This window comes from Rattus norvegicus, chromosome 19 (assembly GCF_021556685.1).
Source record: "Rattus norvegicus strain SHRSP/BbbUtx chromosome 19, alternate assembly SHRSP_T2T, whole genome shotgun sequence".
Taxonomy (NCBI): domain Eukaryota; kingdom Metazoa; phylum Chordata; class Mammalia; order Rodentia; family Muridae; genus Rattus; species Rattus norvegicus.
Genome location: NC_141552.1, coordinates 35126819 through 35142650, shown reverse-complemented (window position 1 = coordinate 35142650; position 15832 = coordinate 35126819). Strand labels below are relative to the sequence as shown.

The 15832-nt window shown below is 45.9% G+C and overlaps 1 protein-coding gene across 2 annotated transcripts in view; it reads right to left on the bottom strand.

The window, feature by feature from the left end:
• Window positions 1–6600: 6600 nt before the first annotated feature.
• Window positions 6601–15832, bottom strand: part of Abcc12 (ATP binding cassette subfamily C member 12) — a 67627-nt gene continuing 58395 nt past the window's right edge. Inside the window, exons 24-30 of one of the 2 annotated variants that reach the window (XR_015643304.1) lie at window positions 14145–14234; window positions 11757–11946; window positions 11159–11308; window positions 9907–9985; window positions 8889–9002; window positions 7438–7602; window positions 6601–7328 (exon numbers count right to left, since the gene is read on the bottom strand). Coding sequence is in view for 1 of the 2 variants with exons in the window: in NM_199377.1 (NP_955409.1) it covers window positions 7242–7328; window positions 7438–7602; window positions 8889–9002; window positions 9907–9985; window positions 11149–11308; window positions 11757–11946; window positions 14145–14234 (885 nt within the window). In the remaining variant the exon portion in view is untranslated. 2 annotated transcript variants of the gene reach the window in all.

Sequence of the window (15832 nt, the reverse complement as noted above, 5' to 3'; positions counted from 1 at the left end):
CTGCCTCTTGAAATGAAAGCACAGGATTCAATTTCAACATGACACCAGCCAGGTACCAGCTTTCAAAGTACAGCCTGTAGGGGACATTTAATGGGGGTCAGGGCTTCGGTACAATGAAAGGCTTTGAACATGTCTGCACAACAAAATAAACTCAGCATTGCTGAGCTGCATGCCTAAAACAATTGAAGTTCTACATATTTCGCAAGAACAACTTATAGACTAAGAATCCGTGAGCATGCTTCTAGCCAGATGAAGGAGGCTGAAAGACCTAGATGTCCTTGGAGCAGAGGGTCAAGAACAATCTGTCCAAGTCTTGTGTTAAGATGGCAGGAGCTGGTTTGGCTCGGCCCCTTCATGCTGTTCCCACCACAGCTCTTCATCAAGAGCCATGAGCATGCACACGGTGACATCATGCGGGGCAGCTCTGTGGAGAGCAGCATTTATTTGAAGATCTTAGTGTTCCATTTAGCCTCACCCAGAGGTGACCTTCCACACAGAGCCAAAAGAAAAGTGATTTCTTTGATCGTCCATCTGACCCAAAGCTGACCTCTTGCATTTTTCAATTCGTTTTAAATCATGCTGTACTGGCCCATGTGATTCCAACTCCTAGCAAAGAATAACTCAGTTTTACTGATGATCTTGAGCCAACTTCAGAACTGTGTTCACTTGGACAGGAGAAAATCTGAGCTCGGTCTCTCTGACCAGGGGCGGTGGGTGGGGGGTGCGGGGGGGGGGGCAGAGCAGGGAATAGGTAGCCCAAAGATTTGAGGTGAGCTATGAATTGATGTTAAAATGATGCCCCTTTAGGCCACATCTAAGTTGGAAGAAGCCAGATTTAACTACAGAGGAGCGATGGCTCTCTTTTCCTCTGGCCATGCTCAGCAAAGCCCAAAGAATTGTTTATGATCCTTGGAGCTGCATGAAGTCTAACCTGAGATGGCCTGAAGTATATGTATAATACAAGGCTGGAGGTAGGGTGACTGTGTGATTGATGATCAGTATGTCAGTGTCATAAACAAGATCCTGTCCCATTGTTCTACAGTCAGAAACTTCAGACCATGCAGCAGTTTTGGAAACCCCATGGAGACTTGATGAGAGAGAGCTAGCCTTCCATGGCCCTCCCCCACAACCTTCATGTCTTCTCACATGCTTAAGCCAGGAGTCAATGAACTCACTTCAGAAAAAGCCAATGAGGTAAATGTTTTGGCTTTGAAGTCCTACATTTGGTACAGGCACCATATTCCACCATTAGAATGTGAAAGCTGTTGGAAAGATTGCATCTAAAAACAAGTCTGGATGCTTTCCAATGAATCTTTATTTCTTTAAAATGTGACCGGCTGTGATTGGCCTGTGGCTGTCACTTTGCATCCCTGTTGTATTCCAACTCTCCTCAAACATGGGATACAACTGACTACAAACTACATCGGGAGTAATTTGCTACTGATTTATGATGACAGTGTAAGTGGCCTCCTCCATTCTTTGTTGGCATCCATTGAGGAGATTCCAGAGGTTTTAATTCATAACCCAGTAGGCGGATGAAGCATTGTATGTATCAGCATTCTAAAGCTGAAACACCAAGATAAACGAGAATAAGATGTCACAGAACTTATTTCTTAATGAGCATCCAAGTACATGCCAGGAGAATGCAAAGAACTTGGCTCAACTTTGTTCAACTTTATACATCACACATTTGAAGAAACCATGGATTGTGGTGGGGGGGAGGGGGGGACGATGAGCCCTCTGTCTAAATTCTGCTCATGTTCTAGAAATTGTCCTCATTTCTTCTAAGCTGAAAGCCAACCCCTTTTCCTTCAGCTCAGAGAATGGTATTGCACAGGTACAGTACACCACAGCAGAACCAAGACCCAAACCTAGGCTGAGGTAGGTTGTGGATACCGTTTGGAACTTTTGCTGCTGCTCCGAAGAAGAGCACTGGTTGTACAACCTCCTGCAGGAGCAAACTGAGCTTCTGTGACCCACGGTCCTGCAGGTGGAGTATGCGCCATACATTGGAGTGGCTCAGGAGTGGCCACGTGACTTAGGTTGCCCATGAGTTGTAGGCTAAAGTGCCATATCTTGTTCCTGATTACCACATCTACCTTTCCTCTGCCATAAAACTGACGATATTCCAGGCAGAGTCTGCTCTGTCAGCCTGACTGTGAACAGTGAAGAAGATAAAGGACAAATATCTCTGACCTTTGGTACACATATCACATGAACAAGAAATAAACCATCAGGATATGGGGTCATTAGCAGCATAACCAAGACTGACCAATACGTGGGCTTTTCACCTCTGGACACTGTTTTTTGTCATCAGAAGGTCTCAAGTTGCTAGCAGATGGAATTTAACAGAACATATGCCACAGGGTGAGTAAGTAATGTTCCCAATAGGCTCATGGTTTGAACAGTTGGTCCTCTTGGATGGTCAAAGTATTTTGGAAGGTTCTAGGACCTCAGAAAGCAAGGGACAAAGCCGCAGGAAGTAGGTCTCTGGGACTGGTCTTTGGGGATATATTATTCCTGGCTATTCACTTCCTTTCCTCTCTTGCTCTCTGCTCCCTAGCCTGCTGTGAGGTGACCTAAGATGTTTCACTGTGCCTTCCACACAATGATAGACTTTGACCTAAAATAAGCCTTTCAAACTCCCTCAAACTGTTTCTGCCATGTATTTTGAAACAGCGATAAGAAAAGTAATTAATAAAACAGGTTTTAGGATCAGCCTGCTTGGTATTTAAATTCTAATAGTGGGGTAATCTTGGTGACTGTATCAGTTCCTCAGTTTCCCCATCAGTATTATAATACTAGTACTGCTTATGTTGTAATAGCAAAATATAATAGACTAGATAATTTATAAACAACAGAAATTGATTGCTAATTGTTCTGGAACTGAGTAGTAGTACCAGATGGGGCTTTCTACATCATGAATGTTGACTTTAACGTGTCTTCCATGGTTAAAATGATGAGCCAACTCTGTCAAACCTTTCTTGTATAGACACTGAATCCCACACATGAGGTCTCTGCCCTCATAAGCTAATCGCCCTATAAGCCAAGGCTCTTAATACCGTTGTACTTCTGATTAGGTTTCAAGGGGCATAAATTTCAGATCATGGCAGGTGGATATCTCTCAAAGACATGGTAAGGATTCAACAAAGCACACCAACTTTGAAGACCACGGGCTAGTCAGCATAGTCTGACCTTGGATGACATTTCAGGAAGAGTAAGTCATGAAGGTCAAGGACTGTCATGGAGACCATCCCATGATCTGTACCCCCTGACCCTGTGTGATCCTGACAATTGTCACTGTCTCAGAGCAGGCCAGGAGAATGGACAAAGGGGTTTAGGAGCAAAGTCCCTGGAATCAGATTGGCCAGGGTTCAATTGCTACCTCTGTCCTCTCCTTCCTGTGTGCCTGTGTGCCTGGAGCTAAACTCCTCTCCTCAGGAAGCCTCATCTTGCATTTCACAGGGTGAGACAAGGATTAGGTGAAATGATTCATAAAAAAACTGCTTGTCATGGTGTCTGGCACACTGCAGAGGCTCGGCAAACATCAGGATCAATATCAGTATTCTCTCCTGCTAGGACAACAGGAAGAGCATGGGCAGACAGGAGCCACAGGGCATGAGTCATTGCTTCCAATGACTAAAGGAGCCACTGCCCTGGACCTTGAAAAAAGTCTTCTTGAAGTCATGGGCACATTATCAGACTGACCTGGAGAGGAAAGTCAAGCATCCTTCATCCATATAACATGTCAGTTATGACTGGCATGGGTTCCCATGGCCACCAGGGACAGCCTGGTCAGACTGTTGTGTCAAAGAAGTTGCTGGGTATCCATCAAGAAGCTATGCAACTTGTCCAAAGTTCTGTGACTCTAAATTTGATGATCGGAGTGTCCCTTTGCAGGAGGGCCACAGTTGTCATAAAGTTGTCCATGAAAGGAATCACCTCACTGTGTCTTTTTCAGTCACATCCTCTTGAGGGTGTCCCATCCGCTGATAGCAGGATTCAATGGAAATGCCTGCCACGGGCTTTACCACACTTGACTAAGACCTCCACCTGGCTCCAACTGCACTTGCTTTCCCTCTGGTCTAGCCTGCGGCCTGTCCAGACATCAGATACAGAATGGCTGGGTAGAGGTAAACCACCAGCTTTTTGCCACAGTGGTTGTTGGATTGGGTATGACTTACACTTCTCATTGTTGTGATCAAAATACCCAGAAGTAACTTAAGAAGACATATGGTATGTTAAGAGTGGGGAACACATGGAAACAGAAAGCAGAGTTAAAGAAGCCAGAAAGCAGAGAGATAGTGAGCTACAGCTCACAGCATGTTTCCTTTGTGTTTAGTTCTGGATCCCAACCTGTGAGTTGGTGCCCCTCCGTTTAGGGTCTTTCTGTCTCAATTAACTCAATCTAGAAACTCCCTCACTGTCAGGCCCAGAGGTTTGCCTCCTAATGGTCCAGATACTGTCAAGCTGATGATATTAACCATCACAAATCTATCCTGTCAACTGATATTCCTTGATATCTGGCCCCAATAGGCTCACCATCATTTCAGAGTGCATGCATGCAGAGTGCATTCATTTCAACATCAAACATCCCCATGACTTGTGACAATTACAACACTGCTTAAAAGTTCAAAGTCAATCTCTTCAGAGATTTAGGACCATCTCTTAACTCTGAACAGAACTCTTAACTATGAACCATACAATGGTTGTACTGATTAGTCTTTATTGTCAGTTCAACATGACTTAAAGTCACCTGGAAAGGGGGAACCTTAGTTATGGAATTTCCTTGGTCAGACTTTGCTAGAGGCAGTGTCTGTGAGGACTCATACTGATGATGAATGTGGGATGCTCCAACCCACTGTGGACAACACCTTCCCCTAATGATGTTGGCTGACTCTAGAAGAAAGCTACAGAAAGCAAGACAGAGAACATGTCAATGAGCAGTGTTCCTTCTTGGGTTTCCTCCCCGACTTCTATGATGGAAAACCCATACCAAGTGAACAACATTGCCAAGTTCTGCTGTCAGCTCAAGATGTAGCCTGGCCCTGTTGGGCCACAATTGCTGTGGCTTCTGGGTGCCGATCCTAGAGAAACATTTCCCTAGGCAGCTGTTTTTGAGCAGGAAACCCCTTCAACATCATTTTCCATTCATGGGCTCTCCTTTCAAATGAATTTGGTTTCCACATCTGCCTGTCTGTCTGCCGTTTTTTTTTTTTCTTTTCTGTTTTTTAGTGTCTCCATGCAGAGCACATATTTCTCTTTACTAGTTTTCCTTAATAATTACAGCTGCTCTCAGCTGCCTTGTCCCAAGTTTGAGCTCACTCCTTTAGCCTTTGGTAACCTGCATATTTTTCATGTATTTCTGCTCCATTTTTGTTGCTCTTTCTCTCTGTAGACGTGGATAAGGGCAATGAATAGTAACCATGTCACAGCCTAAATGCTGCCCTTTCTTAAAATTCCTTCCATTAAACAAATTAGTCCATTACTTTCTGATCCAGCCTCACCTGAGTTCTCAGGGAACACATCAAATGCAGGGACATGATTTGTCTTTGCCTCTAGCCTAGTTCTCCCAACTTCCAATGCTAGGTCTCTACTGTGCTCCTTTCTGTTGGCAGTCTGGTCGTCCACATTCCCACGGGGATGGCCCATCAAACTCTGCTTATTGCAGTCCAGGCTCGCTTTAGCCCCAGATTCCAAACTTTTCCATATCCGTCCCACAAACCAGTTCTGAAAACTTTCAAATGACATGGTCAGGCCTATGGCTGAAGCAGTACCACTTCTAGGTTCTATTCTCTCATTAGAACCTTTTCTCATTGCTGTCAACAGAGTACTTAACAAAGCAACTTAAAGAATCAAGAATTTACATTGGCTTATAGTTTAAGGGGATGCCATTCATCGTGGCGGGGAAAGCACAGCAGCAAGATCAGGAGGCAGCTGGTCACATGGTGCCTTCAGTCAAGGAGAAGACACAGTTGAAAACTGGTACTCAACTACCTCTCTCCTTTTTATTCAGCCTAATATCCTTAGTACCCACCTAATGTAGTCTCCCTCACAGGCATCCCCAAGGTTTATTAGCTCCAAAATCCTGTCAAATTGACAACCATTAAAAACCATCACAGACTGATGGAAATTTCTAGATTAATCTTCTAGCATGCTGGTGAACTAGGAAGGCAGACATAGCAGGCCTGCCATGTTTCTTGAATGTTCCTAAGTGCTAGATGCAGGGTAGTGTGTGGCCAAGGCTCGGAAGGAGCTTTGTTGACCACACTGCTGCATGCCATACCTGAGGTGTGGTCTGGGACTGGAAAGAAGTAGAGGGAACCTCATGCAAACGTCACAAGAACCCGTCATCCTCGCCAGAAATATAAAGAGGGCCTTCAACCCAAGGTGTGGCAAACGCTACTCTGAGCTGGCAGTAATCACACTGGGGCTACCAGGTAGGTCTTTCCTCTGATCCTCATAGAAGACCTTGAGACTGGTAAACAACTGCATAAATTCATTACTGAGCCAAGGGAGATTGCAGTGGGAGGTTCGTGAGAAAGCATCGTTCAAAGAGAGACAACGTCAGTAAAATAATTGCAAGGCAAAATTTCAGGGTCATTTGGTTTCTCGTTGCATTTTAATGACTGATAAAGAAGATATTAAAATGTCATTTATTCAGAAACCCCAGTGTTTTGCTTTCTGCTTATTTTAACAGATCAACTGTAACATATAATATGATTTCTTTGGAAAAAAAAAATCTCATGCCAAACACTATCACCAGTCTTCCGTGCTATAGATCTATGCGGTTACTGCTTGCCACATAGTTAGCTAAGAGTGGAATGAAATTAAACAGAAAGAAAACCCTTCTCTCTTGTCTGGTAACAAAAGCGAGGAGCGCTGTTACCTCCAGCCTTGGGCATTTTCCATCTCATTCGCTTTTACTGCTTTTGGACGGAAAGTTAGAATGTTCCCATTCTCGAGCATTATGTAGTATTGATGAGGACCATGAGGACCCTTGGGGTTTTCAGAAGTGAGAGGCAGCTTCCAACCCCCCAGCTTTGTCTGGATTCTTCACCATCCAGAACTAACCCTGAGTCTGCCAAGGGAGGTGACCAGAAGGGCAAGGGACACATCTCGGCCCCAGCTCACCCTGTGCTCCATGGGTGGGAGGGGCTGTGGCCAGGGCTGCTTGACTCCACCTTCAGGCTTCTCCTCTCACACATCCATTGTCTCCTCTCAAACCAACCACGGGACCTTTACAGTCCAACTTCTGCAGCTAGTAACATCGCAAATGCAGAGTCAGGCTTCTCAGCGAGGACTTCAGGCTTGTCAAACTCAATCACCTGAAAATCAGAGAAGAACTGAAGTTTTCAGGGAAAGAAAATATACACACCACATAGCCCCAACTGGGGAAGCCTTTGAGGAGGGGATGCCAACCAGAACTTCCTGCACCTTCCCATTTTCCATGACCAGGACAAGGTCACAGTTGAGAACAGTGTTTAGGCGATGAGCGATGGTCAGCACTGTGCAGCTTTTGAAGGCCTCTTTTATGGTGCTCTGAACAAGGGTGTCCGTCTTGGAATCCATGGAGGCAGTAGCTTCATCAAGGAGAATGATCTGTTAAGGAAGAAGCACTGTAAAAGCCAAAGCTGTGCAAAGAGGAAAATGTATAGCCTTGGAGCCAAGAACCTGGGAACCCTGCAATCCAACTGAGGGCTGCACCCCTTCTGCCTGCAAGATGCCGGTATTCCCCACCCAGAGACCTTTCCTGCTATCACATTTGCAGCTGTCTTTGACTCTATTGCTTGCTTCTTATAAAGAAGACACGTGGGAATATGCTAGATACTAGACCCGCCAGATCCAAGACAATTCTCCTATCTCAAGATCTTTAATGTCCAAATACAAGTTTGGGGTACATGATAAGGATACCATTTTGGAGCTGAGAGGAGCATCATTCTGCTTGACAAAGTGCTGCTTGGATTTTATAGTTTGAAGGTTTAACCTCAACCCCTAGCTAGACTTAATCTTGTCAACTTACCTAATTTCCTCACATGTGAAGGGTTCACATCTTACACAAAAGCCACAGAGCTACTTCACAGTGTAGTGTTAAATGGTTTCTCTTTCCTTCTGTTGACACCTCTTAAAACACACACAGTGCATTCACCACTATAAATGCTCGGCTAATAGGATTTCTTTCTTTATCTCAATTGTTATGTGTACATGTATGTGTCTTTGTGTGGCTACATTCATACATACATATAAATGCAAAGTCCAGAAGAGAGTATCAGAGACCCTGGAGCTGGAGTTACAGGCTGTTGTGAGCCACATGATGTAAATAAATACTGGGAATCGAACCAAGGTCCTCTGGAAGGGCAGCAAAATTCTTAGCCACTGAGCCCTGGCTCTAGCCCCCAGAAGAGAGAGAGAGAGAGAGAGAGAGAGAGAGGCGAGAGAGGCATTTTCCCCCTCAGGATCTGTAAGTAAGGCTGGTTAAGTCACTTGGGAAAGTATATATAAAAAATCTTATATGCTAGCATTCTGATGGCTTTCTTGGGTGTTCTAGGTACTGTGCCTGAGGATTCAGAATTATTCAGGGACAAAGGGAAAAAGTTGAGAGCATATTTTTCAAACTCAAGCCTCCTAGGAGTGGAGAGAATATGTAATCAAGAGACCTCCCAAGGCAAAGCCCGGATAAGGAAGGCACTGCTCCAGAAAATGGCTGTTATTTTTCAATTTTTTACCCTTCACAAGTTTGTCTTAAGAGAAAGTGATCGGTTTTTAAATTACTGCAGTGCTCTGTCTTTGCTGAAAGACAAACTTGTGTCTGTCTGCCTCCTGGATTGAGCGGCACTGCAGGGAATATCCAAAATTTGACCAATCCATTTTCCAAGCTGTTTCCTTACTTTTGAATTACGGAGAAGTGCCCGGGCCATACAAAGCAGCTGGCGTTCTCCTACTGAGAAGTTTTCCCCGTTTTCTGTGACTTCTGCCTGTAATTTCTCTGGGAGTTTCATTATCTATAAAACACAGAAAATGACACATTTATCCTGGTGATCTATAAAATCGTCCTACATCGTCTTATTGATTGCCCCCCTCCTCTTGCATTCATCAGCTTCCTTTATTTTACAATGGGAAACAAAGTACAAAATGGCAATCATTTCAATACTGCAAACAAGCAGCAGGGAGGGCAAGGGAGATGTTAATAATGTAAAGCCACCATGACTCACCATAAAGGACAAATCACCCATATACTTCTAGGGAACATTTAAGCAAATGGAAATGGCCTGCAGGGTGACAACTCTTCATGAATAAAGTACAAAGGGGATGAGGGAGTTTTCTAGAAGGCCAAGACAAAGTCTATCTATCCATAACAGCAGACCAAAGTGGCTCTGGGAGATGTTTGCCCTGGCACGTTGGGGCTACTGATCTCAGTGCTTAACTGGACAAAGTCTTCTGTCCTAGAACTCAAGCCAGCCACACTTGCAATCCCAGAACAAGCTACACCCAATCCATCATTCTTTAGCTCATCTGTTCTGATAAAGTCAGTGAAGCCATAGACTAAATCATCAGGCCAGCCATCACTTTGGACCCGGGCAGACCTGGGTTCAAGTCTCCATCCTGCTACTCACTGGTGTGGACACATTGCTTCTTCAAGCCTTAATTTTTGTCATCTCAAAAATGAAGGAAGAAAGCACTAGCCGCCGAGGGCTGGGCTGACGACCAAGAAAGATGACTCATGAAGAGCTGCAGACTGGATCAGCCAGGGAGCCAACAAATAGTACTGTAGCTGGTTTTGATAATCAGGAACAAGGAAGGACTGAACTTGGCTGAAGTATGTCACCCCCGGCAAATAAACCTGGCTAGGTGCTGGCCCCGGGGACAGGAGTCTGGGACTTGTGCTGGACAGCCCCAGAGACCTACTGTGTCTCTCATGAATGTTCTCTCCAAAACATGCCAGAGCATCTCGTCGGTGTGACTCCCCAAGGGATCCAAGTTGTACCTGCAGTGAATCAAAGGAAAGCAAGCTGGATCCTCAAGGATAACACAATGGAGAGAAGACAATGAGAGTACGGGAAGCAGACAGGAAATCTGGAAGTCCATAGTGGCTGTCGGATGCCGTAAAAGGTAAGGACACACTCTCTTCCCCATAGCATGTTGGCAGACAAGAAGAGGTGGGACGGAAAAAGCCTGTTCAGAGAGCCAGGCCCCAAGACCAAGGACCCACAACTCTGTGGGGGAGCAAAGACCTTGGCGACAAGACAGGCAGGAATGAAAAACCCTACCAGGAGACAGAGCAAACACAACCATGCCATGGTTGACTGCATCAGTGTAGAGCAAAGCAGCTCTTGGCAGAGAAAGGACAAAAGAAAGAAACTTGGCCCAGCATCCCTTGCAGCAGCATCGGGAAGCCCAGATTCCAGGCCCCGCTGAGGGATGGATTGTGTGTTTTGCGATGCATCACTCATGTGATCAGCTTTGAGTGGGTAGTCTCCCTACTTCATCCAGTGCCCAACGAGAGGACTTTCCCATTTCCCTGGACCAGCTCAGATACTCGGAGCCCCCTGTGCTTAGACACCACACCTTGAGCCTGTGTAAGTCACAACCTTCATCTTCTTATACTTAATCATCTTCCAGTCTGAAGTGGGGATGAATTAATGCACTTGCCAAAAGCCTGCTGCACATACAAACCAGGGAACCACTTAGTCAGTCTACTGTGCACCCTGGGGGTGCTTTTGAGAGTGGTCATTGCTAAGCCTGGTGTAACGCTGGAACACAGGCATAAGATAGGGCTGTTGGGGCCAACTGTGAGCTACCCGCTCACTCTGTGTATAATAAAATCACGAATAATAGTATTACTAACATTATTAAAACAATTAATATCACTACTCATTATATGTTGGTGCTAATAATGTAATGATATAATGGTGATGTTATATTAATAATGATATAATGTTTTAATAATAGAGCTTCTGAAGTACCAGCCAAGGCTCAGGACACTGTTCCCCAGTTCCTTCCAAAGCTTTACTAAAAACCAGACACCAGCAGCCCAGTTCCCTGAGCTAAGACTGCCAAGAACAGCCATGGCCTAGCAATTTCTCAACTGCTGGTTGGCTCAGTGTCACCGTCTCCAAGCAGGAATGCACGATGGTTGAAAACAGCTACCTTACTGTACCTACAAACAGGACAGGATCCTGGGGGATCATGGTCAGCTTGGTTCGGAGCTCTTCCAGACCCACAGTGCAGATATCCACCTCGTCAATGAAGATGGTGCCAGAGGCTGGTTCCACCAGACGAAACAGGGCCATGCCCAGTGATGATTTACCTGGGGACAGCAAGAGCAGGGAGGATGAATCCAACACCAGCTTTTGCCTCTGTCATGTCTAAGCATTTAATTAAGGGGATTTTTTGGTGCAACAAAACTGGCTCCGTGTGGATGACTCTGCAAAGCATACATTGTTCATGCTGGGGGAACCAGGCTGCCCTAACGTCATTAACCTGTCGGTCCCAGCAGAGGCCTTTAGCGCACAATTCATCTTCTGGGCCCCATTTCTCCAGAATTATTCTCATTTAATTAATCCAAAAACTACTGTGTGTTTGCGTCCAACTCTCCACACCTGGTCACACCTGAAACCCTAATTTACAGTAAAGAGATTTGAGGGAAGATAAAAATCCAGCATTCATGCACGTTGCTCTGATGTGGCTTCACAGGCACATGGGGAGCAAATTCAAACAAACAACCCCAAGGAAACAAATGCAGAGTGTGTCCTCACCAGAGCCCGTTCTTCCCACAATCCCAACTGTCTGCCCGCTTTGGATGTTCAGGTTCAACCCATCGAGAACGAGAGGGGTGTTGTCTCTGTATCTCATCCGATAGTCCTTGAAAGTTATCTCCCCACGGCTCGGCCAGTCTTTGGGACAGGTCCCCACTTTGAAGGATTGAGTGTGTTCAGGGACACAGGTCTGAAAAAGCAGAATTAGAGCCATTGACCAACTTGATTGCCACTGGTTTCCCCTGACTTAACTCACTAAGTCCAGACCTATCAGTAACGGAGCCTGTGGTGGTCAATGAGACCCACCACCCTGTAAGAAACAAGACTTCTGCTCAGTGTGGCGCTGAACACTTGTAATTATAACATTCAGGACATGACTTCTGCTTGGCATGGTGCTGAACACTCATAACTGTAACATTCAGGACGCTGGTGCAGGAGGATTGAGTTACAGGACAACGTGGGGTACCTGAGATACTCCTCACAAAAAAAAAGCAGGTCCCATTTCAATGGGAGCACATTAGGTAATACGAGAGAGTATTGTGGGCTGGGAGTGGTGGTTCACACCTTCAATCCCAGCACTTGGGAGGCAGAGATGATAGGGTCCCTGTGAGTTCAAGGTCAGCCAAGGTCTACAAAGTGAGCTCTAGGACAGCCAGAGCTACACAGAGAAACCCTGTCTCAAAAATCAAAACCCAAGCAGCAACAAGAACAAGAGTATCATAACAAAGCACAGAAAGCAATCTCCATAGCAGGTAGCAGCAAGCAGAATGAAATTATTTAAGGGTTGAAGCATCTCTAAGGGGATGATACTAGAACGGAGGCCTGGAAGGCAGGAAAAATGACAGTGTAATTACAAGAATTTCTGTCCAGAACCTTCAGACCGGGGAAACAGGGAGTTGCAAAGCCCTGGCAGCCACAACCACCTTAAACAACTCCAGGAATAAAAAGGAAAGTCATGTAGACCTGGAGCCCAATAAAGGACAGATAATGTAGAGGGGAAAGCAAGAGACAGCTTGCCCTGGGCCTTATGGGCCTGGGCTAGTTTATCAGCACAATGATCATGAAGCTGTAGGGCAAATCCAGGGTGAACCTCGAGACGTGCAGAATTCAGTCTAATTTCGGTGTCTACAAAAGTCATCATGGTGCTAAGGACAGGAAGACGACCAAGAATGCAGAATGCCAAGTCCAAAGATCTTTAGACATCAGCAGAAAAAAAATGAATTTCCTTCTCTTTGTAAGCATCCCTGAAACCCCACAATCTAATGAATACAAAGCAGGCTCTGTTAGGAGACCAGCCCTTCACCTCATGCTATGACGGCTCTCTCAGAAACGAGGAGTCCCCCATGCTCCATCAGGGCACCTGGCCAGCCCAAGTCTCTCGACACTAAGTAACCTCCATTAGCTGAGAAAAGATTTGCCTTCTTAGGGGGTATTTTAACCCCTAGAAGATTGGAATTACACACACACACACACACACACACACACACACACACACACATATATTTTTAAAGAAACCACGTCTGCATGAGCCATGTATTTAAGTTTAAGGAATCTGCTTGTTTTATGCTCTAAGTGTTTGTAGTATTTGTGAATTTGTGCTTGAGATTTAATTTAAAATATATGCTTCAATAATTAGTTCAAATGTGATTTTAATTCAAACACTTTCCTGCTCATATAGGAAACAGTCATGGGGATTGCAAGTCCCTCTACATTCACAGAGAGACTTACACACACGGCGAAGGTTTGTGCATTAAGCAGATCATGGAGGCATTTTGAAAGGGGAATGGAGGTGCAGAACTCTAAATGTTTTAGGGTGCTGCATTAAGCTTGTGAGCAGGACCAAACACTGCCCAAAGGCCCCCAAAAGTGAATGCTGTGTTTAAATAGACTTCTTCTCTTAAAACTATATTCCTACACTGCGCCAGAAAGTGCTCACAAGAGAGGTGAAGCGACCTTCTTCCACTATTTTTAACTTTAACCAAATATTAATTTTTAGAAACCAGAGTGAGCTGCCAAATTTGGGCTTGGATTGTGGATACAGGTTTTAAGTTGGTGGGTGACAGATCAGAGTCCAGTTACTAAAAGGATCCCATCTCAAACTGGAAACAGAGGAAAGGAGCAAAATAGGGGGCTGGAGAGATAGCTCAGTGGTTAGGAGCATGTGCTGTTCTCCTAGAGGATCAGTTTGATTCCCAGCACACACACACACTCACAGACACCTCCAACTCCAGCTCCCAACATGTCTGTCCTCCACGGCCATGTACACACATACACACACACACACACACACACACACACACACACACACGCATGCACGCACAGAATTTAGGTCAATCTTTAGAGAAATATCAAAACATGCCTATTTCCCAGTGTTCCCTCATTCCTTACCGAAATGTACTCCCTCATTAGCTCTGCAGAGGTGAACTTGGCTTGGGTCTCTGTTCCTGTTCGCACACACACTTGAAGCAGTCCACTGAGCTGTTAGGAAGAAACAGGTAACTAGCTTCTGAGGGGGCGCCCCTTTCCCTCCCTTGGCCCCTGCTGTCTTCCACTTCAAATTACTGGGCTGAGCTCAGGCAACTTGCAAAAGAGGCTGGCACTCCCAGCCAGGCACACAGAAGGCCATGTTTCCTGTTGGGATGTTTTGGGTTTAAACACTTCCTTTGTATTTAAAAACAAATGGTATTTACATTTTCTCTCTCACTCCAGATGGTGAGAATCATCCCACCACCTTGATCGCTCCTGTGAGCCAGTCCCAACTGCCTAGAGAGGAGATGCCTACTGAGAGCCCAATTGCCAGGCCTTGGCTCCTTGCTGCCGCCTGGTGGGACCCTGAACCCTGCTCCTGCACCTTAACTCACCAAATCAGGGACAGAAAGGCCACTGAAAACCTCCAGCAGAAGCCAGAGGACCATTGCAATACACCTGCTCTGGATGTAAAAAAAATTTGGGTACAGACCCAGGGAAACAGTTTGCCAAAGGAACCCCTCTTTAGGCCACAATCCCCTAGAATCTAACTCCAATAGCTGAGTGCAAGTCATAAATGGGGCAGATGGCAGTATGCCTTCTCCCCCACTGCAAAGGATATGTCTCTTGAACCCAAGAATGTTAGCCCATTTGGTTATGTAAGGGGGCACCTCCAGGACCTTGGAGAGCTCCTTTGCAGCCGTGATTAAGCACCCTGCTTACCTGGTTGGGTCCTACCAGAGACCTAATGAAAGACGAGGGAAAGATCCCTAAAATAAGGGGGAAAGAAGACTGAAGCAGAAGTTAAGCCAGTGCTGCTCCAACCTCTAGAAATGCCCCCAACCTTTGAAAGCTGACCAAAACGTGATCGTTCCCTGGAGCCCTAAGGAGAAAAGCAACCTTGACAAACAAACACAGGGTAGGTAGGCTCTCGGCCTCCAACACCGTGAGAGAATACGTCCCTCTTGTTGTAAGCCACCAAGCTCATGGGGTTTGTTGCAGTACAGGAGCAGGTAGGAGAAAGGGGGAAGAGAAGGCTGTGGAGGTGTGCTTGTGAAAGTCTGGCATTGTAAAACCACTGAGGCCGGTCTTAGTGGAGACTTCTGTTCAGGTGCACCATGCCAGGGTGAGGAGACTGGGATCTTCACAGTTGTCCCTTGGTATCTTGGGAAATGGCATCTGGGACGCCAGGCACCACCACCATCCTCCTCCCAATAGCCAAATCTACATTTGCTTGAGACTTGAGTGTGAGGTGGCATCAATGCTCACACAGAACCTAAGAAAGTCCTGGCAAGAGGCTGGGAGCAGTGCGGCCAGAACAGGGCTGGGAGGAATAAGGTGGGGGCGGGTCCTCCAGAACCTTGGAGAGCTCTCAGTAGCCTCTTGCCACCTTCCCTGCTTAGTTAGCACTGGCCTGTGTCTTCCTATTTCTTTTGGAGCAATAGGCCTCAACGTGGGTGATTTTGCCCCCATCCCCTCCCTCAGAACAAGATCTTCTTTGAGCTGTGTGCTTGAACCTAAGGCCTGGTGGGCAGAAAGCACCCAGATGGCAAAAAACACAGCCCCTGCCTGCCTCACGACTTCTGGTCAGAATGAGAATGTTCAGTGCT